Raw genomic sequence first — 26,335 nt, 5'->3', positions numbered from 1 at the left:
ATTAAGAAAAAGTACGTACCTGTTACACGGGTTCCCCAATTACAAGGGAAGGCACATGTTGGATTTTATAGAAATCCTCTCCTCCTTCCTCAAGCTTACTTCAGAATGTATGAGGCATCAATTTAATGCTTAATTCCTTGAGTGTACACACATATCTCAGCCCGTCTGGTAATGTCGTCAATCTTGTGCAACTCACAATTTGCAATCGGCAGAGATTAGGCATGGCTCCTTCTTCCACCCTCCACTCTATTATTTTATCCATGCAAGAAAGGGAAAGAAATTGAAGATGAGGAAGGCCTCCTTTGAAGAAAACCAGTATCTTTGTATTCTCCTCGAAAGTGTCTCCTATAAGGGAAAGAGTTGTTAGATTTGGCAGTTTCTATAGCATCCCATATGGTAGTCCTTGAGACGACAATCCATCAATGTTATCTTGGTGAGGTATGGATAGTGCTGGAACTCTTTCGGTAATTCTATTGTTGGCCCAAACAGAACAGCTTGTATATATGACAATAGCTTGATACTATTTGCGTAACCTCCCTACAACTATTCATTCCAACAATGTTGTACACATACAGGGACCGAATACGGTTAAGCGTGCTGCTTGTCGCTTTCAAGATTTCCTCCAGATTTTGCAAGGGTCCTGATAACATTATTTTCAATTTTATGAGATTGGTTAATTCAGCAACATCATTCAAATCACTGTAGCTAGTTGAAACAAGACATAACGTCTGTAGATTGCGAAGAGTAGACAGTTGCAGTTTACCCCTTGCTCTGCCAAAAAAGGGTAAATATAAATGTCTTAACTGTTTCATCTTCCTTATCACATTTGGGATGACCATAGACATATTACAAACATTAAAATCAAGAGTTTGCAAACATATCAAATTACCAAGGAATGATGGAAAGGAATTTATATCACTATCCCGCAGACTTAGAAACCTTAAATGGACCATATCCCCAATTTCAATGGGCAACTCTACTTTTACTTTGTTAATTCCTTCCACCTTCAAAACTCTAAGGAATTTGAATTCCTTGAACAGAGAATGTATCAATTTGTCACCTTTTGTTAATTTCGTCTTTCTGCTTTGCATCTGCATCTTTGAGGAAGGCCTGCATGAATAGTAGCTCGGTCCGTGCACGCTCAACTTGGCCTCTGACTCCGTACAAGGATGTGGCTTCCTGAGTGAGCAAGTCTCCGACCCTTTCGACCACATATGAAACAACAGCCTCAGCCATATTAATTTTCTTCTCGATCCGAAAGGGAAACAAATAAACCAGATTTAGTACGTTTTCGATCAAATTGATGATATGAGAGATTGAGAGGCTTATTAGCAGTACTGATTGAGTGAAGCAATATTCTCTTCAATTCGTTTATGTATGAAGTCCAGTACTGAACCAATTCATCTCAACAAATATTCACTTTTCTGTGCCATGACTTATTAAATATCGATGCAAATAAAAATGTTGTTTTAGGGGATCATGATGATCCTGTCTGGCTTCAGCTTCGCCATGCACATATTGCACATGTACGTATAATTCATTTTCTATATATATATTACTTCTTTTCTTTTTAAATTTTTTTTAAAGGACCACAAATGAATGAGCTTAATTGTCAGGCTAGTGAAATGTTGCATGAGAAAACGGCCAACTTGATATCCAATAAGACTGCACTAATACTCTTTGGTTCAAGGTACGTTGGTATGTAAATTTCTTAATTTTTAAAGTTTTAAAGCATAATCAATTAAGCATGCCAATTTGACCTTTTATATATGTTGTATAGAGATCATGGTGGTGAAGTATCTTCGAGGGACTTGCAAAAGATGGTTCAAGCATTGCCACAATATAAAGAACAAATCGACAAGCTCTCCCTTCATGTTGGGGTAATTGGTTAGGATTAATTTGATTTATAAAATTAATTCCAATAGTTAAGTTGACAATACTCAAAAATTTCAGTTAAATTTTTATTTATTGGTGATCCAGATGGCAGAGGAAGTTCACAGAAATATCAAGGAGCTTGGACTTGGAAAAATTGGGCAGCTGGAGCAGGATCTTATTTTTGGAGATGCGGGAGTGGAAGATGTCATCAAATATTTGAACAATACAAAAAATGTACATGTATGTACGTGACAAATAAACCAGACTCCTTGTGATCAACTATTATATATATTTTTATGCATGCAGGACAGTAAAAGTCGTGAAAATAAGTTGAAGTTGCGGTTGCTGATGATTGTTGCAGCCATTGATCCTGAGATATTTGAGGGTGATGAGGGTCTCAATCTCATGGAGGTTTGTACTAATTAATTACTTTGTACCACCCAAGCCCTAAGCCCCAAGCCTCAAGGTCAAAGTCACTTGTTCATCATTATAAAATAATTTGTGCTACTTAATTAATTAATGCTGTTAATTTGTTTTGATCATCAGTTAGCAGGATTAACACCCGATGATAAGAAATCAGTGAATAACTTGAGACTACTTTGGGGGATTATCAGTCGATACCCAAAAAAGTAGTTCACAGGGGACTCGTTTTTCTTCTATCAAGAATGCGTATATGCATGAGTTGATTGCATCTATTAGATGCTTGTTGGCTACTTCTCAGAAGAAACGTGCAGCAAGGAAACAACTACATCCAAGTCCAACTGAAGAAGAAGAAACATGGCAGCTTTCGCGCTTTCATCCCGTTATAGAGGTACGTAACTAGGTACCTTAATTTTTCTTGGTTACATTGGAGGGAATCGAATTTTGGAGTTATTCTAATTCTAACCCATTATCCCAAACAAAATCTTCCAAATTCTTGGGTTAAATATTTCAGGAAGTTATAGAAAAACTTAGCAAAGGTGAACTGTCAAAGGAAGAGTATCCATGCTTGAATTTGAATGATCCAAGTAGGAGCAGCAGTCCAGTTGGTCATTAACCTAGTAGCACTAGCTAGCAGCATGTGTCTATCGGCTAAAAGCACATTTATGTATTTATGTGTCTATGTGCCTCATGTTACCCTACTTGTATATTTGTTTCATATATAGCCACAATGATTTTGCCTTAATATTTCTCCGATCTGAAAAAAAGCACATTTTTTTTTTCTTTTTTGCTATACACTGATTAAGAATAGCTCTCAGCCCAACTACAGAGAATAAAGAGAAAGGAAAGGAAAACCATAAGTTTATAGGAAGAGGAAAACGAATCGAGCCACAACACATAAATCCTCTGTTAGAATAATGTTATCAAGAGTATAGAGCAGGACTAATACAGTCTGATACATCATTATCAAGTGAAATAAAAGCCCAAAACATGAGCAAATGGTGTTGAGAATGGATTGGAGATGCACAATTGCTCTCACAATGTCAACATTTTCCCAAGTCAAATCTAAATACTGAGTGTAATACATTCTGCAGCTGGCTAACCGCATACAAATCCTCACTCCATCCTATCACGACCTTCCAGGTCGATGCTTCCTCTAGGCCTCACCATAGATGCCTGAAATTATTATAGTAGAAGAAAAAGTTAAATTACAGATTTTAGAGCGCTTCTAAGAACATACAGCAAGAAGATACTGAAAATTTTGCATTGCTTCAGTGGGAAGAACATAGCAAACCAAAGCATAGCTCTCCCGAGAGTAGTTTTTTATTTTATTTTTTATAGTCCAAAATCCATCTCTTCTATCGAGATCCTAAAGGTTTATGGTATGATGCCCTATACAAATACTTGGGTATCTCTACTAACTCGAAAAGCACCTCTGAAAATTAGGCTACTCCCCTTTTTGGAATGCCATAAGTGATTTCACAATCCACAGTTCTGTTTGTATGTTTCCTAATGGCCAAATAGAAAAAAGCATGTGAAGACCACAATTCCACAACAGTAAGTGAAGACCACAAAAATCTATCCAAATTGTTTGATGGGAAGTGATGTAAACCCTCCAACACGTTCGGATGTAGTTTATCCAAAGTGCTTTGAGTTTGTAGCACATGAAGCCTCTAAAGAAAAGAAAAGGACAACTGCAACACCTAATTCAAGCATTTTACAAACCACCCATCATGGAAGAGGGTCCAGTGGCTTCAATGAAGAAGGAATTTCAGTTATGTAATAAAAGATAAGAAGATTAGAGAGGAGGTATACCAACAAAATTCAACATTCGAACTAGCCTTAAGAACTTTAATGCCACAATTGATCTATTTTCCCAAAGGCAAGAAGGCTGGAACCAAGAACTGATTCTTTTCTAGATGACAGTCAAATTCCACATTATCCATTGTCCCATTGCTTAAACCCAAATCAGGTATCAGAGAGACGTTTCTTTCACGAAATCCAAATACATCATAGCCAAGTATATGTTTCTAAGTTCTAGTATAAAGAGAAAGATAAAATGCAACCACCTCATGCAATCCACCAAGAGAAAAAGGTTAGAATAATACCTCTTGCAAAACTCTGTTACATATCGTGACCCGTTGTAAAGAATGAACCACATCAACACAACGACCAAAGTATCTGTCAAGATTAAGGAACTTACAAGTGCAATATTATAACAGCACAGAGGAAGGGAGAGAACTCCCTACTAAATTTGATCAAGGATAGTGGGAGATGAAGTTGAAATCTTGAATGTTAATCATAACATTACATCCTCAACGTACATTTATACCACTATTCATTAAGATCACAAGATTACAAAATCATGATAACCAAAAATACAAACTTTTTATGTAGCTTATATATGACAACATTGTAGAAACTTCAAAATAAGAGGCATAGACAAGTATCAAGCATATTGGAGAAAAAGGGAAAAGCATAGGATACTGAAAAGATAACGCTCCCACCAATCCAACATATAGAGCCCAAAAGTGACATTGTAAAGATAGATCTTGCGATGAACCCAATTCATGGCTCTACAACCTACAAACAGTAAGCATAAGGTTGGTATCAGGTTAACATGTCTCTCAACAAATACAAGTTAACAAACCCATATATATATATGAGTAAATCAACAAGAAAAGAAACACTTCATGCAATTTCCAGCAATAAAAAAAATATAGTAGGAATGAGCTGAGTCGTTGACTGTATCAAAGGAAATTTGGGGGTAACAAATCCTTGTTTTATGTAATGATTTGCACATTATTTTTTTATTAACAAGCAACCTAACAGAAACAGATCAGTTATTTTATAAAGTCTCAACCTTTTTTCCCAAACCTTTCCCACCAACCAAACAGAGAGATAGAGAGAAACTAATTGCTCACCAGTGCAAACTAAGGGACGGTGGGCCGGGGCTAGCTCGGCGGCGGGGTCGGCGACAATGAACGGAGCAGAGCGACAGTTAGAGAGAGAGAGGGGAGGTGGGGATGGAAGAGAACTTTTGATATGGGGCAAACGGTGTCGTTTATGATTAGCCCACCAGAAATCTAAACCTGGAAGTCTGGAACTGAGTAGGACAATTCCAGCAATAGCGTCGTCCCCTTCGCTGACACGTTTTGGGTTTTACCCATATTAAAGCCCATCTATCAAAGTAGCCCAATTCTGACAAGTGGGCCCATATTAAAGCCCATCTAATTTTTCCCATTTCACTAGGCCCACGTCTACTCATTTTCTACAAGTCAACAAAATCATGCTGCAGCTGCAAGTCTGCAACCAAATCATCCCATTGTGAACTTTTCAGGCCCATTAGGTTAAATTCCTACTTGGGTTCAATTTGTGGCAATTAGGGGCTTGCTTTTGGTCATAATCATAATGGGAATTACTTTTTATGACCCAACAAAAAAGGGGCTTACTTTTGAACTGAGTTAGCTTGCCTTATTTACTATTTCCTTTGCCAAAGCATTTAGTTTAGGGTTAAATATAAAAATGGTTCACGAATTTTGTTGTGATTTTTAATTTAGTTAATTAACTATAAAAATGTCAATTTGGTCCACGAATTTTTCAAGTTATATCAAAGCAGTACAAACGTTAACTTCCATAAAAAAAATTAAGCCAAAATGTGATGAATGGACTAAAATATCCCTGAAAATGCAGTCACATGTTGTGCACATGACTAGTTCAGTTAATTTTTTTTTATAGAAGTTAATGTTTGTATTGCTTTGGTACAATTTGAGAGATTCGTGGACCAAATTGACATTTTTTATAGTTAATGGACCAAATTGAGAATCATAGTAAAGTTTGTGCACTATTTTTGCATTTAACCCTTTAGTTTAAGTTAATTTTTGTCTGAATGTATGATTCATATTCACAATTTGACAGCTTAAACATTTATGTTGCTAAACTACCTAACAATAGGACACTAGCCATGGGATATGTTAGATTAATTTTATTTTGCCAAACAATCTTATATGTTATCTACCTAAAATATGGTTGAGTAACAAATTAAGTGATTCATAAAAATAAAAAAAGAACAACAAAAATATAAGTGACACCATGTTGTAATGAACAGTTTTAATTTATAATTTATTAACATAACGTGTCAAAAATTCTAATAAGCTATCATGCTTTGCTTACTCTTGCTTATAATATACAATCCATCGGCCCATTTGTGAAAAATAAAAGAAGCCCAACATGAAAATAATAACAATTAACGATAATAAACATTATCATCACCCTATTGTCATCACTTTTTTCATATTAGACAGGTGTTCCCTTTTCTTTGCTGTGGAATATTTCCATTGGAGCAAAACGCCAAACTATATCATGTCTCACGCTAAACTTAAAAAATTAACAAAATCCTAAACCAGATCATTTATTATTAATCAAGTGGTTGCTTTTACTTATAGAAATAGAAGCCAAACACAAAGAAGTGAAAAGCCCTTTTACTTGACTTTGATAATTTCAGCCTCTAAACAAAGGATACGATTTGTGTTGAACGAATTGAATTGTTGAAATTGGCGTTATTATCTTGATTCAATTCCTATAATAATTGAATAATTTCATTAGTTATAAAATTCAACAAGAAAGATGTTTTGAAATTGAGTATATATTAATTTCTCAACTCTCATATAAATTATGTTAGTTTATTCTTAATACCATTAATTTGGAGGAAATCAAATAATTGGGAGCTAAGGACCAAAATGTTATAATTAAACATGTCATACTATTCGGTTCGGTCTTCGGTTTAGGGGTTTCGGTTCGGTTACCGATCCGAACCCACATTGTGAGTAGTATGGGCTGGAAATTCTTGTTTGCAAGTATTACATCTAGCAAAAGGCCACATAATCTTACGCTGCTCATGCATTTTTTCAAACTTGGTGCAATGTATCCACACTATAGACTTGGTCTTCTTAGATTTGGTTTCATTCTCTACTTGGTCATCATTCTCATCTTGGGTTTGGGTTGAAGGTGAAGGTGTAGGTACTGGTTGGTTTGGTCTGTTTAGAGGTGACATTATTGTAGGGCAATTAAGGTTAGTAGAGGCATTCATAGTGCTTGATTGGCTAGACTCCATGTGCCCTAAATTCCTAATTGACAAAGTGTAATAAACTCAATTAAATTTAGACAACAGCAATCAGCAATCATGATAAGTGAAAACAAAGAAAAGTAGAAATCACCAGCTGAAAACAGATTGCAAATTCCATTTACATTTACATTTACATTTAAGAAGCTAGTTCAACAATGAATCACACAATCAGCAGGCAGCACCAATAATCATTCAATCATTATCAAAAATTCAAAATTACAAGGCATACGACATACCTCAAGCAGGCTAAGCAACAGGTAGCAGCACCAACAAGCAGGCTAAGCAGCAGCACCAACAAGCAAGCTAAGCAGCAGCACCACCAACAAGCTCTTCAACCTTGCAAAGAATCCTACATTAATTAATAAATCATCAATTCTGAAACCCTAACCTAAACTGATTCAAACCCGAATATTGACCCCAAACCCTAAATTAATTATTAATCAATTTAATCCATAATATTGTGACAGGACCGCCCCCGGATTCCACCCTGAAACCCGGAGAGGTCCTGTGGGATCCAAAATCAAGGAAAATCCTACCAAAAATTCGGCAGAACTTTTTTTTTTTTTGGTTACAAAGGGAGGCCAAGGAAAGAGACCTAGAGGGGGGAGGGGGGGATCGAAACCCGGTGAGGAGGGGGGCAGCACAAATGCTTGGCCAACTGGCCTACCCAAGTCCTCAAAATTCGGCATAACTTCCCCAAAAAATGGACTAACCCAAAATTTCAAAACCTGTTAAAAAGCACTTCTAAGATAACAACCACCTCTACCACAACCAAAAAGGGGTCTCAGACCCAACAATTTCAAAATAACCTTATAGTTCAAGTATGGTTATCAAAGTCACTACTCCTATTACAGCAATTATTACATTTAAAGAAAATGAACTTCCAAAATGGAAACGAATCCCTACAAGATCAGGGGCAAAAAATGGATGTGATTTGCCTCAACACGAATGGCACGACCTCCACCAAAGCTATTACCTGGGGGGGGACAATTTAAGACATAAAATAGAGAAATAGTGAGTTAACTCAGTGAGTGGACAGATTTATTGAAACGAAACAACATTAAAATGTCATTTCAGTACAATCCTGTAAAACCATGTTTAACTTCTTCTTTGAAATCCGCCAGTTTTAAAACGTTTTCAGAACACATTCCAAGCTGCTATCATAATTTAAATAACCAAACTGAGGCGTAAATCATTTATCAAATAAAATTTAAACATTTAAAGTTTGAAATAGCTTATAAATTTAATATGAACAATCGCATTAAAACTGTATGATACATTCATAGTAAAACACACCCAGTTAGTTACCTGTAGAATCTGTCATACATGCGCAGAGCCGAGAATCTGTCATAGCATGCAGAGCCATAAATTTTGTCTTACGTGCACGCAGAGCCACCCCCAAAGGGTTAAGCATCACGACACATGGCCCAAAGCCTATGTGTGTGCCGCAATGGGTCCCAAAGACCTATCTAATCTGATAACCTAGAAGGGTACTGAAGTGGGTAGTTTGAAAATCAATAACAACTCATAAATTCATAAAAACCAATCTCAAGTCCTTTCATTTTCTTTCCAAAGCTCCCCATAACAAGTCCAAACTCATCAAATATGCATTTGTTCAACTCACAATATCTAAATTCATGAATCCATGAAACTTTGAAAACAAAAACCATAACTCTCAATTTAAACTTAGGAAAGAAGAATTTAAAAGCCAAATTTTAACTCAAAAATCCTTTAGCTTAAATTCAAACTCAATATAGCCAAGTAATAGAGTTTAATCATCAACATATAAAACATTTCAGAAAAATTAAAAGTTAGTCCACTCACAGTGAGAAAATCAAATGTCGATCCTCCGCCGGATCATCGCGAACCCCGATCGTATCGCCTATACCATCAACGAAAAAGTAAGAAATTAGACTCAACTCCAATATATTAAATCTTGTGTGTGCGTGTGTGTTAATCCTAACGTCCCGCTAAACCCACGCTCAACGTAATGGTTAAAAAATCATTTTTCTCAAAACTATACGCTCCCTAACCTATTTCTACACTGTCCCGAAACTTCCCGGCTCACACCAACACCACTCACAATTCTAAAACCAAATAAAAACCTCAAAAAATAAATCTACGTAGCCAATCTAAAATGAGCACACCGTCTGAGAAAAGTTCGGTATCTAAAAACTATCCAATTACGATCCAAATTTGAAATTCTCGTCAACCCAAGGGGCATCCACCTAACCAAAATCAATAATCAACTTAATTTGAGTCTCAAATTTATATTATCCAAATAAATTGACGACTGGGTGGTCAGAACCATCACCGTCGTCGCCCAAAGTGACGGATGTCTAGCCTAAAAGTCACCAATTGTCCAATTTCTTAAATTTTCTAATTCTAATAATCAAATATCATTTCCTAGGGGTGTAAATTGTCCACAACTACATTAATATCATCCAATTTCCGAAATTCTCAAGAGGAACCCGAAATGGGATCTAAATCCCCAATTTCAATTCTCCAAAATTACTCAAAATAAAGCACCAAAACGCCGAGAAATGACAGCCCATACCTCAAGGAGAATAACCCACTTAAACCCTCGAAAATTGATGCTGAAATCTGGCAGGAAATTGGAGGATGGGGCCGGCGGTTTTGAGGTGGTTCTTGAGTTGTTTCCGACCCAGGGGAGCTGCTCGGTGCAGGAGTAAGGCCGGGCTGAGCTGGTCAGCCAAATGAAGGGTCGCCGGAGGTCTCAGATGGCCGGAATGGCCGGCGGCGTGAGCGATAGTGGTGACTGGGTGCAGGGGTTGGGTGCGCACAGAGTAAGGAAAGAGAGAGAAAACACGGGGAGAGAGAGAGTAGGCTCGGGGGAGGTGGTCGGCGCTGGGAGGGGGTGTTCGCCGGAGCCAGAGGTTGGCAAGGGGTGGCCGGTGATGGTGGGTGGTGGTGGCTGGGTGATGCGCGCAGGGGAGGGTGCGGGAGAAGGAAGAAAATGAAGAGAGAAAGAGAGAGAGAAATGGGTTGATTTAAATTGTGGGGTTTGGGTTTTTGAAATTACCCAATTGCCCTTTTTAGAAAATTCTCCATCTTTCCTACTAAAATTCCTAAATTGAACACCGTTTTTGTTTACGCGTTTGGAAACTCAAGTTCTAATTAACCGTCTCGAACTTAAAGGCTACAAATTTGAATTAAAACATCCCTCTAAATGCTAGAATTCCTTTTCAAAAATTTTAATAAGGCCCGCTCAAAAGATTAATTTTTATTAAAGAAATAAGACTTGGGTTCGGGTCGTTACATATTGACCCGACCCTAACCCTTAAATTGACTCAAATCTGAAACCCCAAACCCTAAATTAATTACTAATCTATTTAATCCCCAATATTGACCTCAAACCCTAACCCTTAAATTGACTCAAACCTGAAACCTCATACCCTAAATTAATTATTAATCCATTTAATCCCCAATATTGACCCCAAACTCTAAATTGATTCAAAGTTTCAAACCCTAACTCTTACCTGCGGAGGTGGTGGTGACAAGCGATGCTGCTCTGTGAGGTGGTGGTGACGAGCGGTGCTGCTTTGTAAGGTGGTGGTACTGGTGATGAGCGGTGCTGCTTTGTAAGGTGGTGGTATTGGCAGAGAACAGAGACACAAAGAGATCGGTGAGAAGATAGCCATGAAATCACACAGAGAGTGAGAGTGTGAGAGAAGAGTGACAGAGTAAGATCAAGTACTTACTTGGATCGAGACTGAGAGAAGAGGCAGAGACTGAGAGAGGAGCCAGAGACTGAGAGAGGAGGCTGAGAGGAGACAGACTGGCAGAGAGTGAGAGAGGAGGCGGAGAGTGAGAGAGCCAGAGAGGAGGCGAATTCGAGAATGAGAGAGGCAATGAAAAAAATTAGGTCTGTTGACTTAAGTTAGTTTTGTTTAAGTTTTTTTTTTTTTTTAATTAAGACATTAGGGTATTTTGGGGTTTGGTTTAGGGTTTAGGGTATTTTGGGGTTGGAATTGGGGTTTGGGTGGGGTTTGGATTTTTTTATTTTTATTACATATGTTTTTTAGTATATTGTTTATTAGTTTATATGTTTTTTAATTTATTTCATATCTTAATAAAAAATATTATACCATATCCTAAAATAACCTTAGGGTATAGGACTATAGGATATACTATATAGTATATAGTTATATACCATCATACCATATACTATATAAGTATATAGTATATTAGACTATAAGTATATAGTCTATACAATAATACAATATAGTGATATACATATAGGATATTATTGTATTAAACCCCAAACCCTATATAAGTATATAGTATAACTATATAATAGTATAATACCATATAGTCATATACTATTATACTATATAAGGCTTATAAGTATATACTATATAGTAAATTAATTATATACCATAATACCATGTCCTAATATAGTAATATACTAATATACTAATATAGACTATATAGTAATATATACCATAATAGTATAATACCATGTCCTATTGTCCTATATAAGTATATAGTTATATACTATATAATATATTAATTATATACCATAATACCATCTATGGTATATTAATTATATACCATATATGATATAAAGTATAAACCACAACAATGAATCACACAATAGGGTTTAGGCCCTTAGGGGCTTAGGGCTTAGGGCTTAAGGCTTAGGATATATACATACTCATATAGGATATAAATTATAATGATATATAGGGTTTAGAATTTACTAATTTAGTATAATATATTAATATTATGGTTTAGGGTATTTTTAATTAGTTTATATATATATATTAAAAAACATATAAATTAAAATTATAGGGGTTTATAAATTTATATATGTTTTATATAAATTATAGAAATGTATTATATAAAATTATAAATTATTTATTAGAAATGTATAAGAAATGTATTAGAAATGTATAAAAATGAATTATGTAAATGATTTGTTAAGTATATTCGGTTCGGTTCGGTTTACCGACGGTTTAAGGATATGAGAACCGGGACCGAGTCCAAACCTCCCAGTTCCGTAGTCAAACCGAACTTCTGGTACGGTTTTCTTTCGGTACGGTTTTTTTCGGTATCGGTTGGGTCGGTTTCAGGCTCGGCCTCAATTTTTCGGTCAACCCGACCCAGCCCTAGGTTATATGCAGGATGGGAAAATGGGACCAGTGATCAGGACTGTCCATGTGTGCTAAATTGAGGTTAAAAGTGCATGTCAATTATTCATACTTATCTTTCTGCAAACTTGTAATTATTGATGGTAAGTTTGGGTCAATTACATGACATTCAAAGCTGAACTTTGAGTGGCCAAAAAATAAAAAGCTGGACTTTGGTCTTTCATTAATGCTCTCAAATCAAATTTTTGCTTTAACAGAATAATATACATTTATATACCACATGTCCACAGCTCATATTTCTAATAAAAGTAAAATTTATTTGTTTTAGAGATTTGGTCAGCAATGCGAATTGCAACTACTAAAGATATCTGACAAAAAAAAAAAAAAAAAAACTCAGCTAAAGACATGATTCATGTTATGGTTTAGAATCTTTAGATACATAGTTTTATTATTATTAATTGCTACTATCATCTGCCTCCTTTCAGTTCTGGCTTCAAATGACCAACTTGGAAATTCCTGTTTGGGTCTTTCTTATATAAAAAAGGGGGAAGGGGGGTTTTAAATTTGTTGTGTGCATGTGAAGGTGGCTAAGGTGGGTTCAGGTGAGATTCAATGGACTGATGACGGTGGTCTTTGTGAGATTGATTTGGATTGGACTCCTGAAGCCCTGAACTGACACTTCTTTCTTATTGGAGATCTGAAAGCCTTGCGATTGTCCTCAAGTGTTTTTGTCCACACATCATGGGGCTCTTATTGAATCCAGTCTTTCTGTGAATAAAATGGAAGCAAGGTTGGGGCCAACTGGGTTAAACAAGAGAAGGGGGTTTTACGAAGTTGGGGCCAATTGGGCAAGTTGTGTGATAAGGTGCAGTGTCATTAGACTCATTACTCTGCACCTTTTTTATGTTGTAGGGGAAGGCAAGGGCAATGTGGGTGAGGTCATCCCAAGTTGGTGCTGTATATGGGGGCCTCTATGTTATGTTACGGTAGGCGCCTCAAAGCTGGATTCCTATCTCTCATTCATTTATTATAAAAGGAGCCAAAAAGTAAAATGTAGGTCTTCACCTTTTTGTTGAAAGAAGTAGATGTTCTTTGCTTTACTTACCAATGCATACATAGAACATCATTCTTATTTACTTTGCTTTATAGAAAACTATGGTGCAAGCTGCCTCATGTACCATCACCATCCTCATGAATTGGGTTTGATCATGACAAATTCTTTGGCTTCTATATTGAAATTCAAACATATCACCCGCTAAATATACTTTTAGCAGATGATAGCATGTCCTTTTATTGTAGATTGTAAAGGTTTGTATGAATGGAACACTAACCTGAATTCACCATAGCAGCATCCATCTTGTCGAAACAGAGATAAGCCTAGACCTTCTTCACACTGCAGCACCTTAACACTATCTACGTAATGAGGAGTAGGACCTTTTGTGTATCTGCTGCGTGCAAAGGGATCTATGCTTTATATATATATAATGACTTTATCCTAAGAGTTCGAATCCCATAACCAAACTCATTAGAGTATCCTTATTCATTTAGTATACTGATTCATTATCCTATAATAACTAGGAATCCCTTTAGCCTCTATAAACCATTAACACTTAATCCTTATAAGGCTGCAAGGTGTAATCCTTATGAAATTCTTGGTATATGCTTGAACTACAATTTCCTGCTGCAACTAGGTGACCAAAACCATATTGAAGTTGAAAACGATTCCAACATTTATGACAACTGCACAGCAGAAAAGCTTTTCATTTGAACGAAAAAGAGAGATTGTGAAGGTGCATTATTAGATAGTTTGATGAGACCGTCTCTAGTGTGGACAAGGATTTCAACATCCACCGCATTTAAGGGCAGATAACTATACCTTACTAGTCCATAATGTATCCTTACAAGTATCTAAGTGATCAGGACGTATGTATTATATATAGCGTCCGTATTAGCATTTTTCTAATTTGGTATGCTATGTTATTAAATTTTAATCAAATATAAACTACAAAATTAAATAAAAAATTTTATAAACCCAATTCAAATTGATAATTTAATAACATAACAAACATTAAAATAATTTCTTATTTTCTAAACATCAAGTTATTTTAATGATTTCCCTCATGAGGATTGCGGCATTGACTATCATAATGTGAATAACCCTGTTTTTCATAGAGATAGGAGGGTTGGAATCTTGCTTGCTTGTATTGAAATCACACGTTTCCATAGCGCATGAAGCAAGAATTGGTTCCATTTATCTCTGTATATTTAAATTCTTTCGATGAACATTAAAATACAATCAATACATAAACAATGATGGGAAATTGCATAGGAGCACGGTCTTGTACATGTCTTAATAGCAACACCTTCATATTAATTTCATGGCAACGGACAACCAATCAAACCCACAAAGAATGGTCACAATCCATAGCAAATCAACCAAAAGTTCAACAAATATAATTAGCATAAATTTGGGCAACTCCTAAGTGAACAAAATTTAGCGAATATATTAATGTGAAAATTTAGTGAGAAAAATTCAGGGTCACTCATCACATAATTTGTTGAACAAAATTGATTGAGTGAATATAGTATGAGAAAAGAAACATGATTTATGATGTGAAGAATGTGACAGAGATGTTTGCATGTGTCCCCACTGGGGGTTATTAGGGACTCGCAAGTTGCAAGTTGTGTTCACTGCCAGCTGCCTAAATTGAACTCTTTCACCACCGTTCATATCTTTGCTAATATCCGATAAGGACAAGGACAATAGCTGTTGGATTAAAATGCTTTAATCTTACTGTAAGTAACCAAAAGCATGAAATGCCTGACATGCCACTCTTCAATGTTGGACAGTCAGGGTCAATCATATATCACCGTAGCAGCTATGGAGCCTATGGTTAAACTAAAATGCTTTAATCTTATTGTAAGTAACCAAAAGCATGAAATTGTGCAGAGCCGGCAGTTGTTTCAATATCATTAAGCAGTCTAAGCAGTTGTAGTGGTACTTGATAATTGCAAAAACTAGTCTCCTGGTTACATAAAAATGGGGCATACTGCATTAGTAAAATTTGCTATCCCACAAGCAGTACAAGTTAAACCCCATTCTTCCCTAGGCCATATAAAATTATGAATTAAAGTTTCACCACTATCCCTATCCTGCAGTGACATATTCAAATTCAAGCACATTATGGCAATCGCACTTGGTCACCGAGAGTTCCAATAATCATCCAATTTACATTATCTTTTCGAAATATAATCTTCAATACCAAAGAAGAAGCCATATATACATATTACAAAGTCATAATTTTCTCCAACTTTGGTAAGTATGAGCATACAAACTGCATAAATGCATAAGCGACAATACATTTCTAATCCACCATTCCCTGGACAAAAAGATCCATCTGAAACAAGCCCTATGTGTATGAATGCACCTCCTTCCCCTTCTAAGTTCTAACATGTACTCAAAAACGGGAAGATGACCAAAAGCTAGTGTTGTCTTCCACCTATGTACTGTTCTGTACAAGGAAGAATTCCCATATCTCCAAAAGCAAAATTTTAGGTCTTGCACCTGTCTATGCAACTATGGCAGCTAACACCCGTCACTGCAATGCTGATCAAATTTAATTGATTATGTAATGTTTGATAACAAAGCAAAACTCAGCTTCCATTGGCTGCTATCCTCCTCCGCTTGTAGCACTTGAAGCCATCTCCATTGTTCACACAAACCCTCTTATACTTGGCATTCTCCAAGGATGAAAACTCTGGGCTGCTCTCACCAAAGTATGGTCTACTTCTGTAAGTTCTGTTACCTGCAGCATTGCTGGTGAAAAATGGCACAGTAAATATTTCTGCGGAGGAAACAAGAAAGCTATGACCAACTTATTAATCCCCAAAAGAAGGTTGGGCATGCTGAGAGGTGATTTTCCAGTTTTTTTTTTTTTTTTTCCTTAATGGGCCAATGTTTAATAATTTTATCCAAACTATTTAACCACAATTGAATACATTCATCTTTCTGACATGGCAACCAATTTGATCTACTAGGTCATGAATTTTAGTCATAATGAACATCAACGCCTTTGAGTGTTCTTGTTTTGATTTCCATTTTCCTCATGTAAAGTAGTGAGAGGTGAGACATACTGAACTCCCTGGTGTACAATTTGTTCCGCTTTGTCATCCTCAATTTGTTCCGCTTGATACACTTCAGAGACAGTACTTGACCCATCAAAATCAATATTATCACTATCAACATAAAGATGCTGGGTTCCTGCAAAATGGCATACAAGGAAATGCATGCAGTTAGTGTGGTAACTTGATGCTGATGGATTATCTGTATAATTAAAAAAAAATAAGAAGGAAAGAAAAAAGCTGAAGAACATTAAAGATACTTTTTGATGAAGTTGCTTCAGCTGGAGGAATCTTCGTTAAGAGTTTCTGACACATAATGGTATCCTGAAAATCAAGGAAAGTGTAATCTAAAAACTGTTGCCTCTCAGAATCTGTCATCTTTGAAAACCCAAATGAAGTAGTCCATGTGTTTAGTACACTGGGGACAGCGGGCAAAACCAATCTCTCTACACCTAATTCCATAAGCATCTGAAAGAATAAAAAATATGGAGACAATAATGAGAAATTGACAAAATAAGTTACCCGCGCAACACATCCAGTGAGTCAGTCCTTTCCACTTCCAAGAAAAGGATAAAACAAAATTAAAAATGAACACACACTCAGGAGGGGTGACAACAAACTGCCGGGACACTCGGTACATTACCTTTTCAAGTTCATTCATTAATATACGACACATTCCAAGTCGACGATATTGAAACCTGGTACCAACAAGAGGTACTTCTGCCACTTTGTCCCCATAGATCCTTTGAACAAGAACACAGCAATTTAGAAACAAAGCACTTATGATACAAAGGTCACCAATTTCCAATAAGAACCAAATAAAGCTCACCTTACCGTAGCCACAGTGATTAATTCATCATTTCTCTCCAAAAGCACAGTATAGAACCCTTGGAAGTTCAATCGATTAAGATCTGACCTGCAAAATTCAATATATTGGTCTTAGAAAGTAAATAATAAATTTATCAAATTATCAAAGTATTATTATTTTTCAATAAACACAAGTTTACAGAGGAAAGTCAACATATGCCCCATGTGCCAAGCTCACTGATAGCAGTATTTTAGCAAGTGAGGACAGCAAAAGAAGTTGACTATGAGGCCTTGTTTGATGCCTAGAATTGGATTGGATAGGATAAATGGCTAGATTCATGTGTGTTCAAGGAAGAAGATGAAGGGTGTCTTCTAACTTGAAGGAAGAAGGTGGGAAGAAGATGGATTAGCTATGAGGGAAAACTTATCCCCACTAACCCACCATTTTTGGGGGTATTGGAAGAGATAAGTTTACCCTTATGATTAGTCCATCTTATTCTCATCTTCTTCCTTGAATACACATGAATTTAGCCATTTATCCTATCTAATCTATCCTATGCATCAAACGAGGCCTGACAGTATGAAATTCTCACCCTCTACTGAAGATGATATCTTCTGCAAGATCTCTCCTGGTAAGAGGTTCCTTAACAGGTGCAAAACACTCATGCATCACACCAAGAGCAACATTGAGCCTGCTGTCACTCTCCATCAAGGCATCAATGTCAGGTTCATCAGTATCAAGACTATCAGACTTCATGGACTTCAACACTGACCAAGTTAGATTGTCAACACCCACTGGAATTTGTTTCCCTAAAAGCTTGTGGAGGCCTAAACATATCTGAAAGTTTGAAAGTCATATCCAACATCATCAACACAGAGAAAAATGGAATAGGCAAGAATCTCATTCATATAGTGTTAGTAAACATAAGATCCAAAACTCACACAAACATCTGACAGAAAAACACAACACTGGACTCTTAAAATAGCTTAATTGAATGAAGAAAAGGTACAAATTGACCCCAAAAAAGAAAGAAGAAAAGGTAAGAGCAATGCTTCTGGATTTCCTTTCTAAATCAAGCTAAACATATTTGATGAGAAAAGGTACAAACAAAAAATTTCAAAGGGTGAACTACACAATATTGGTGGCATGCTTGAGATACCTTTTGACAACTATCGCTGCAAAACCAATTTCCTTTTGGATCACTTTCCAACTTATCTGCCCTTCTTTTTCTCAGGCACCCAATGTGATCTACATCAAATTGATAAAAACTAACATTACAAACTTTTCAAATGTGTACCCATATACTCAAAGTTCACAGGCATGCATATGCTACAATAGCTAAAACAGTTAAAAATTAACCTACATTTATGCTCGCATTGACCACATGTGAGAAAACTGTCATCTATAACAGGCTCATTGTCTTCTTTGAATTTGCTTTGGCCACAAATTCCACAACGGCAACATGGGCAGAACCAGTCACCACCTGGAACATCCTACAGAAGCAAAACAATTTAAGACCAAGACAAGAAGTCAATAATCTCATACTTGTGATCCTTAAGTCAAATAAGGAAAGGAGAATTTTAAAATAATATGAAAAACAAATGGAACAACAGAGATTTTTACAAGGTATAATGAGAGACTCGAGACAAACAATTTACCTTCAACCCAAGGCAATTCTTGTGAAATGATGATGGACATTGGTCGCATAAAATTAAATCACCACCATAGTGGCACACAGTACAAATGTAATCATTTTCACCTCGAAGCCAATTGCCCTTCATCCTATCATGTGGTTCCATTCTTAAGCTCCTCTTCCTTCTTCCATGTATCATTTGCCACTGACAATCAGAGAGAGACCTACCATCTTCCAGAAATATTTTGGCAGCAGGTCTTTGGTAACTTCTGCCAGCATGACTCCTAAAGCCACTAAGAGTATACACCTTTTGACAACACCTGCACTTGATCCCCTTGCGAGTTATCCTCCCTTCTTTCATTGGATGACTATCCTTTCTGCTACGATAATATACTTTTGTCCTTGCCAAAACCACATTATTGTCTATCAACCAAGATAAGACAGTGCGAGGATTGCGGTGTGAGGAAGTAGGAGTAACCACTTCTTGCACTCGTTTGCTTGACCTAAGCACACGAGTTGGCCAACTACTATCCAGACCATTTCTTAATCCATTCAAAGCTCCACATACTTTTCGCCTTTTCAATTTTGGAGGGGCGGCACATTGATCCTTTGGGCACCCTATTTTGTCATCACCTATTAACTCCTTTGTTGATCTATCTTTTCCCGCACTTAAGTTGGGCTGTCTTTTAAGTAAGTGAGGTGTAAGATTTAATAAATTACCATTTGTCTTCCTTTGGTGTTTTCTACTACCTTGAACTTTCAGATGATCAACCCCCACAAGATTACTCGACTGTGACATGTTAACAGAATCTCTAGACCACTTTTCGGATAGAGTCTTTGACGGTACCAAGCCTTCCTGCATATCCAAATTACTTGCTAAAGAAAAGATTTTATTTCTAGTCAACTGGCCCTCATCTTCCTCAACGACATAATTGCATTCAACAGGTCTTCCTTCAGAAGCTCCTTCTTCCATACAGCCTTTGCATGCATCTAGAAGTGTGTTATACACCTTTCCTTTGGGAGACTTGTAGTGCAAGTTGTTAGTTGATTTTATATTTGTGTACTTGAACACCCACCCCACAGCTGACAGGTGCTTCTTTGCTTTTGATATCATAATTCCTTTTTGCTTCTTGGTTGTCCTGTCTACTCCATGCTTGTAATAATCCACAACTGCTTCAGGGCAATATTCAGGTTTGAAAATAAATGCCTTGTGATGAGGCACTGCCATCTGACGACGATAATTAGGAGGCTGACTCTCTTTTTGTTGTTCAGTAAGAAGAGGCTCTTCACGTGAACCATGCAAACCCCGATGTACATCTTTAGCTTTAGAGATTGAAAAATGTGTATCTGTTGTTGATTTACAAGGAGACACTACCATCTGAGGACAACAATTAGGAGGTTGACTCTCTTGTGGTTGTTCAATGAGAAGAGGCTGTTCAGGTGAACCATGAAAACCCCGATGTCCATCTTGAGAGATTGAAAAATGTGTATCTGTCGTGGATGTCTTCAAATCCTTACACACTTGACGAAGAGAATTATAGTATTCTCCATCAGCAGGTGACAGGTAACGGTACCTGAGCTTGCCCTTTTCTCTCACAGACTCTATTTTCCAGCCCAAATATGAAAGATGCTTCCTAACATCATTTAGTAAGAATTTTGAAGGCATTCCCTTATCCAAAGCTGCATATTCATCAACAGCATCAGGGCAAAACTCAGCTATTAAAGAGTTAGGTAGCCAATTTGTGGTATTTCTGCCTCTGGAATTGGTACTAGGAATTCCATCACTACTGATAACGGAATTGGCACAAAAGTTCCCAGCATGATTAGAAAGAAACACCGACAAAACCTGAGGTAGCACACACACTGCTTTATCTTGAGAGGATAAATTTGAGCCCTCCAAAATATTCATATTTGGTCCTTCATGCCCTGCAACAGAAATCAATTGATCCATAGAAAATTTCTCATCAACACGTTCTAAGCAAGAAGAGTCTGGATCAGTAGACAAACCTCTATTTACATGCCGTTCATCAATAATCCCAGCACTGCAGTCCAATACATTCTTCACAATATCTTGATGATCGACTAAAAAAACACTATTCAATGGGTTGTCAATAGGTACAATAGCAAAAGAGTCCGCCATATTTGCTTTAGGAATATTTGCATCAGAAACAAATTGAGCTGACTCCAATTGTACCTGGGTTGTTAACACCCGAGATAGTTCATCTACAGTGATGCTGAAGTTATCATCAATGACCTCCAACACAAGCTCTTCCCACAGATGTCTCATTGGACAAGTCCACTCCTTGACCTTCTCAAAGCCCTCTTTTTCTCGCACATCATACCAAATTTGCTTAATGGAAACAGCAATGTACCTCTCTGGCTCATATTGCTCAATCAACTCAAGAAATATCCAAGTCCCACGTCGCTGCCACTTCTCTGTAACCTCATCCCAGTCCTGCGTAATTCGCAAAGTGTGAATTTTACTCATTAGTTCATCCCCCAAATCCGGGAAGAAGATCCTCCTCTCCTCTAAACCATCTTCATGATCAAAGATCACACCTTCCCACCAAGCATCCTTGTGATATGCATCCACACATAGTCCATAGGGAAGGCCCCATTTTCCTAACTCAACATGAGGCGGCGGCGGCCTTATGCTCCCACGGTAGTTACTCCGATCCTCAGTGACAGAACCAATGCCATCCAAAATGGGTGAAACAGATACAACATCAACAAAATTACCAGGCCCATCATCATGTAGAATATGGTCATATTTAACGCGACGATGGCCTTGCTTGTCGCATGAAATGACAATCCCGGGGTGCCACGAGCCCTGAAACCCATCTTCTACACTCCTCACCTGCAAAAGTTCAGATTTTTCTTTCAGAAACACAGAACTCGAAACTCTTAATAAACAAGTAGCCATATCTATACTGAGTGCCTTAATAACAAACATTTAAACAAAGTACACAATCAGCACAACATTCATTACCTTACAGAGAACCCAAAATCAAGCATTGCATGAAAGACAAAACGAACACAAAGGATAGATGGGATATAATAATGCGAGAAACATAAAAGGCAACACAGCCATAATCAAAGTTTTGGAGAATTTGGCATTAAACCCGAATGCTAATACACAATAAAACTTGGCATTGGACCAGAGATTAAACAAATTAGGCAGCAGAAACAGAGACATAGAGTAACAAAACCATAATCATAGAAGAGACAAATGGGGAAAAAGTAAAACTGAAATTTCCTCCTTCATATGAATTGTATCTAGTCAGTATAAAACGAGGGAAAGAGAGAGAGAGAGCCGAAGGAGAAGAAAAAGAACCATATTCTGCACCAGCTTCATTCATGAGGGAGAAAGACAAAGCAATGTATTCCATAGCTCAAAATCAAACTCGTACAATACTTTCCGACATTGATAAGCATTTTTTTGTATTAGATTAAGGTCATAATAATTAAATCAACCCCTCATAAGGGCTGCTCGGCATATGCATCTTCTGGGACCATACCTTGTAATCATAAACGCGTGAGGAGGCCTGTTGAGAGTATAGAATCTCACAACGGGAATTTCAAGTTTTGCGTTATAATATATATAAGACAATACATGGGCCACTTCACTCATTTCCAACTAATTTTGGGTTAGATGCTTTAACTTCTACTGATAAATCTGATAGAGTTCAAACACCCATGCACTTTTGGAGTCAGGGAACATGCATAGAGAAAATGAAAGAAAATTGTGGTTGAATTTCTTGCTTTTCTTTAACATAACTCAGACTGATTATTACATCAAGCTTAGCTTGTTTAACTAACTAACACTTATTCAAGCATACGATTGTCAACCATTAATCATTTGACATGCTATTAACCACACTCTTTACAAACCTAACTCTGGTTGAGTTATTTTAACTTAATTAGATTTGACTTGTAAAAGCTTTTATGTGACTAGAATCACAATGATGTCTGCCCCTGTACTTGTGCTACTAAACTACTAATGATGCTGCTACTTTAGGTGGCTGAGAAATTCAACAAAATAATTAAGAGATGAAAGTGTGAAAGGATCAAATGAGAGCTGTGAAGCATGCAAACTCTGATATTATGAAGAAAACTTAAGAAAGCATGTTTGGAGTCCAAACACAATGAAATCAAACAAAAAGAAATTTGGGGCTAAATTTCTTGCTTTTCATTAACATAATTCAAACTTATTACAAAGGAATCTTATACATTAATCATCAAACTTTGCATATGATTAATGTATAAGACTTTGTAATGAGTCTGAGCTATGTCAGATGTATATATTGAAGCATGCAACTGTCAACCATTAATCATTGAAAACTGTTAACTACACACTCTATTAGAACTAACTCTGGTTGAGTTGTTTTGGCTTGACTTTGAGTTGTAGGAGCTTTCATGTGACTAGGCTAGCTCACAACACTAATGTCTGCACCTGCACCTGCACTGCACTTGTACTGAATACTGCTACTTTAAGTGGCCGAGAGGGGAATACACTTACATCTTGTTGAATGGAGTCCCATTATTAAAATTTATCATATATATTATGTAACTAGGATCACATTACCAAATAAACCACGTGATTAAGTAAACTGTAAAATTTGAAAACACTACCAAATAAACTATGATGATGACTGCGATGCCAATGAAGATTATGATTACGATTCCTGCATAGAAAAGAATGGTTAGTGACTTTTTTAACTTGATTTTATTTCATTGTTTCACCCTGGTTTTTCCTTGTTAGTGTTCCATTGCTCTTAGTCGCCTGCTCTTGAGCCAATTGTAAATGGTAGCAACCGCTTTATTTGGAAGTGCATTCAAATTTTTCAGTTCATTAGCACCAAAAAAAATAAAGCAAAACCGACCCAAATATAGAAAAAAAGAAAACCCCACATACCCAAACATGCACATACAGCAAAACCAATTTGAAGAATAAAAAAACAACAATCACAGCCCAAGAACTCTTTTTTTCTGGAAAAATAAGAAAGGAAAAAGCTGAAAGAAAGCGGCATTACCTCAACTTTGGCTTTAACAAGAAGCTTTCTGTGAGTCTGAGTCCTTCTACGCTTCCTCTTCCGGAGACAACCCGGGTTTTCAAGGTCCGCGACCGCCATTAAAACCGAGCAAGCAAGAGAGACAGAGAGGACTGCAAAGCAAAGGTTTTTGCTTTTGAAATTGTGTGAAATTTGGAAAGTGCGTGAAATTTGGAAAAATAAAATTGAATGGACTCTCTCACTCTATTTGGGCTCATTTAACAGTTAACACTCGAAAGGCATTTATTTATTTGGTTTTTTTTTTTTTTTTTTTGTGATCAAATATTCGAATGACTTTGACTCCAAGAAACAGACTCAAACACAAACGCAGAGACTGTGACAGAGAGAGTGTGAGGCCTACCCGGTAACACGAAAACGGAATGCTCTGCGTCTGTCCCCACGTTACTTTTCTGTGCTCCTCTTTCTCACTTTACTCCACGTCAGCACAAAATAAGTAATATTTTGCTCTTGGTTTCTCCGTTTGGAAATGCAGCTTTTAGAATGTCCCGCTCCAAATGTCATCAAGAACCACCAAACATCTCCTTCCTATTTGGAAGTGATAAATTCTCTTGGCTATTTCATCATTCTCTAGTTTTGCAATTTCTTCTCTTTGCTTGTTGGTTGCAGAAATAAGTTTAACTAAAATTGTCTTCCAAACATCTCTTAGTTGATATTGTTGAGCAATACATACCCAAGCAAAACAATCAAAATAGCGTCTCACTTCTTTGTGATGATACACTTGTTTTGCAAGAGTGGTCTTCCCCAAACCACCCATCCCCCATATGGAAACAACTCGGGGGCAATTTTCATCTTTCACCAAATGCATAATCACTTCCTTTGCTGAGTCTTCTAACCCAACAACATCATGTTCAATAACATGAGAAAAAGTTCGCCTCAGTAGCTGTTGCCTCTCAGACAAATGCAAGGATGTACTGGGACCTCCAGTCTCCCTAATCTCCATCCTTATGCCATAAGTTTGCAAACTGGACCTCAAATTCGACAGTTTGGTTGTAATGTTCCCAATTTCTGACCCAATCTTGTGTAGATGAAGCCCTTCTTTGAAGATGCGACCATATCTTTTCAGAACATTCTTCATACCTCATTTCCTCTCGGATTCCACTTTTACGACATGAGTTGCAATGACATCCTCCAAATCATAAGCAGCATCTCTAATTTCGGCAACCCAAATGCGTACTCTTGCATCGTCTTTCTGCTTTGCATCTGCATTTTTGAGGAAGGCCTGCATGAATAGTAGCTCGGTCCGTGCACGCTCAACTTGGCCTCTGACTCCGTACAAGGATGTGGCTTCCTGAGTGAGCAAGTCTCCGACCCTTTTGACCACATATGAAACAACAGCCTCAGCCATATTAATTTTCTTCTCGATCCGAAAGGGAAACAAGTAAACCAGATTTAATATTCGATCAGATTGATGATATGAGAGATTGAGAGCTTATTAGCAGTGATTGAGTGAAGCAATATTCTATTCGTTTATGTATGATTCAGAGAGGAGAGAGATAGAGAGAGATGTGTGTGGCTGCGAAAATCTGAAGAGTAATCAAAGCTATCTAGAAGAGCAATGTTGATAAATGATTTAGCAATATTGTACATATGAACAAAGTTTGAAGTTTGGATAAGATATTTGTACCACACATTTTGGCATCCCACTTTTAAAACTAAACTAATTGATATACAGCTAACAAGCTATGAATGTGAAGCTATAGAAAAGTAGCCCACCATAATTTGAAAACTATGATCAAATGCTACTGGAAGCAGAGTCTTGTTGTATATCACAATTGGTTCAAGTGCTAGTCCACCGATATATATATATATATTTGTTTTTAGTTTTTTTCCCAATTTTTTTTTATTGGTAAAAAGAGTGACCTATTATCACCTCAGTAGTTTTTTAAACTTTAACATCAACAAATTCTAAAAGTAAAACACTCCTATATTGAACTGAATTGGATTATATATACTTAAGGCTTAGTTTGGGATTGCTGTGAGAAAAAACAGTTATGAAGTAAAGTCAGATGTGAAGTAAAACAGTTGAGTGTTTGGTAAACTATATTTTCAAAAGTGTTGTGAGTACAAAAAGCAGTATAAAGGTATTTGGTAAATTGTAATGTAAAACTGTTGTTGCTATTTATAATGACTAAAATGGACATGATGCTGAAAGTGTCTTTCACTTAT

The 26,335-nt window shown here is 36.9% G+C and overlaps 1 protein-coding gene, 1 long non-coding RNA gene and 1 pseudogene across 4 annotated transcripts; all 3 read right to left on the bottom strand.

Annotated features, from left to right (window-relative positions):
* Positions 1-4,887: 4,887 nt before the first annotated feature.
* Positions 4,888-10,414, bottom strand: LOC147277517 (uncharacterized). 2 transcript variants are annotated; one of them, XR_015123786.1, is made up of 5 exons: positions 9,978-10,414; positions 9,245-9,302; positions 8,327-8,396; positions 7,657-7,769; positions 4,888-5,601 (listed from the first exon to the last, which is right to left on the bottom strand). It is a non-coding gene; the product is annotated as an uncharacterized LOC147277517 (long non-coding RNA). The 2 variants fall into 2 exon arrangements; XR_015123785.1 differs by having other exon boundaries at positions 7,657-7,756.
* Positions 10,415-15,745: 5,331 nt separating this feature from the next.
* On the bottom strand, positions 15,746-24,252 carry LOC147277516 (uncharacterized). Of its 2 annotated transcripts, XM_086253515.1 has the most exons (11): positions 24,131-24,252; positions 21,105-21,954; positions 19,123-21,023; positions 18,828-18,957; positions 18,624-18,712; positions 18,057-18,301; positions 17,486-17,572; positions 17,300-17,399; positions 16,917-17,124; positions 16,669-16,795; positions 15,746-16,351 (listed from the first exon to the last, which is right to left on the bottom strand). In XM_086253515.1, the coding sequence occupies exons 1-11, from the start codon at positions 24,227-24,229 to the stop codon at positions 16,189-16,191; spliced, it is 3,999 nt and encodes a 1,332-aa protein (XP_086109641.1). In that variant the 5' UTR covers positions 24,230-24,252; the 3' UTR covers positions 15,746-16,188. The 2 variants fall into 2 exon arrangements, with proteins under 2 accessions (XP_086109641.1, XP_086109639.1); XM_086253513.1 differs by having other exon boundaries at positions 19,123-21,954.
* A 336-nt stretch (positions 24,253-24,588) lies between these two features.
* LOC147277515 (putative disease resistance protein At1g50180) lies at positions 24,589-25,514 on the bottom strand (annotated as a pseudogene).
* Positions 25,515-26,335: the final 821 nt, after the last annotated feature.

The sequence above is a fragment of the Dryas octopetala genome, chromosome 8 (genome assembly GCF_963921425.1).
Source record: "Dryas octopetala chromosome 8, drDryOcto1.1, whole genome shotgun sequence".
Taxonomy (NCBI): Eukaryota; Viridiplantae; Streptophyta; class Magnoliopsida; order Rosales; family Rosaceae; genus Dryas; species Dryas octopetala.
Note: the sequence above shows the minus strand (reverse complement) of the source record. Positions and strands in the feature narration are given on the sequence as shown.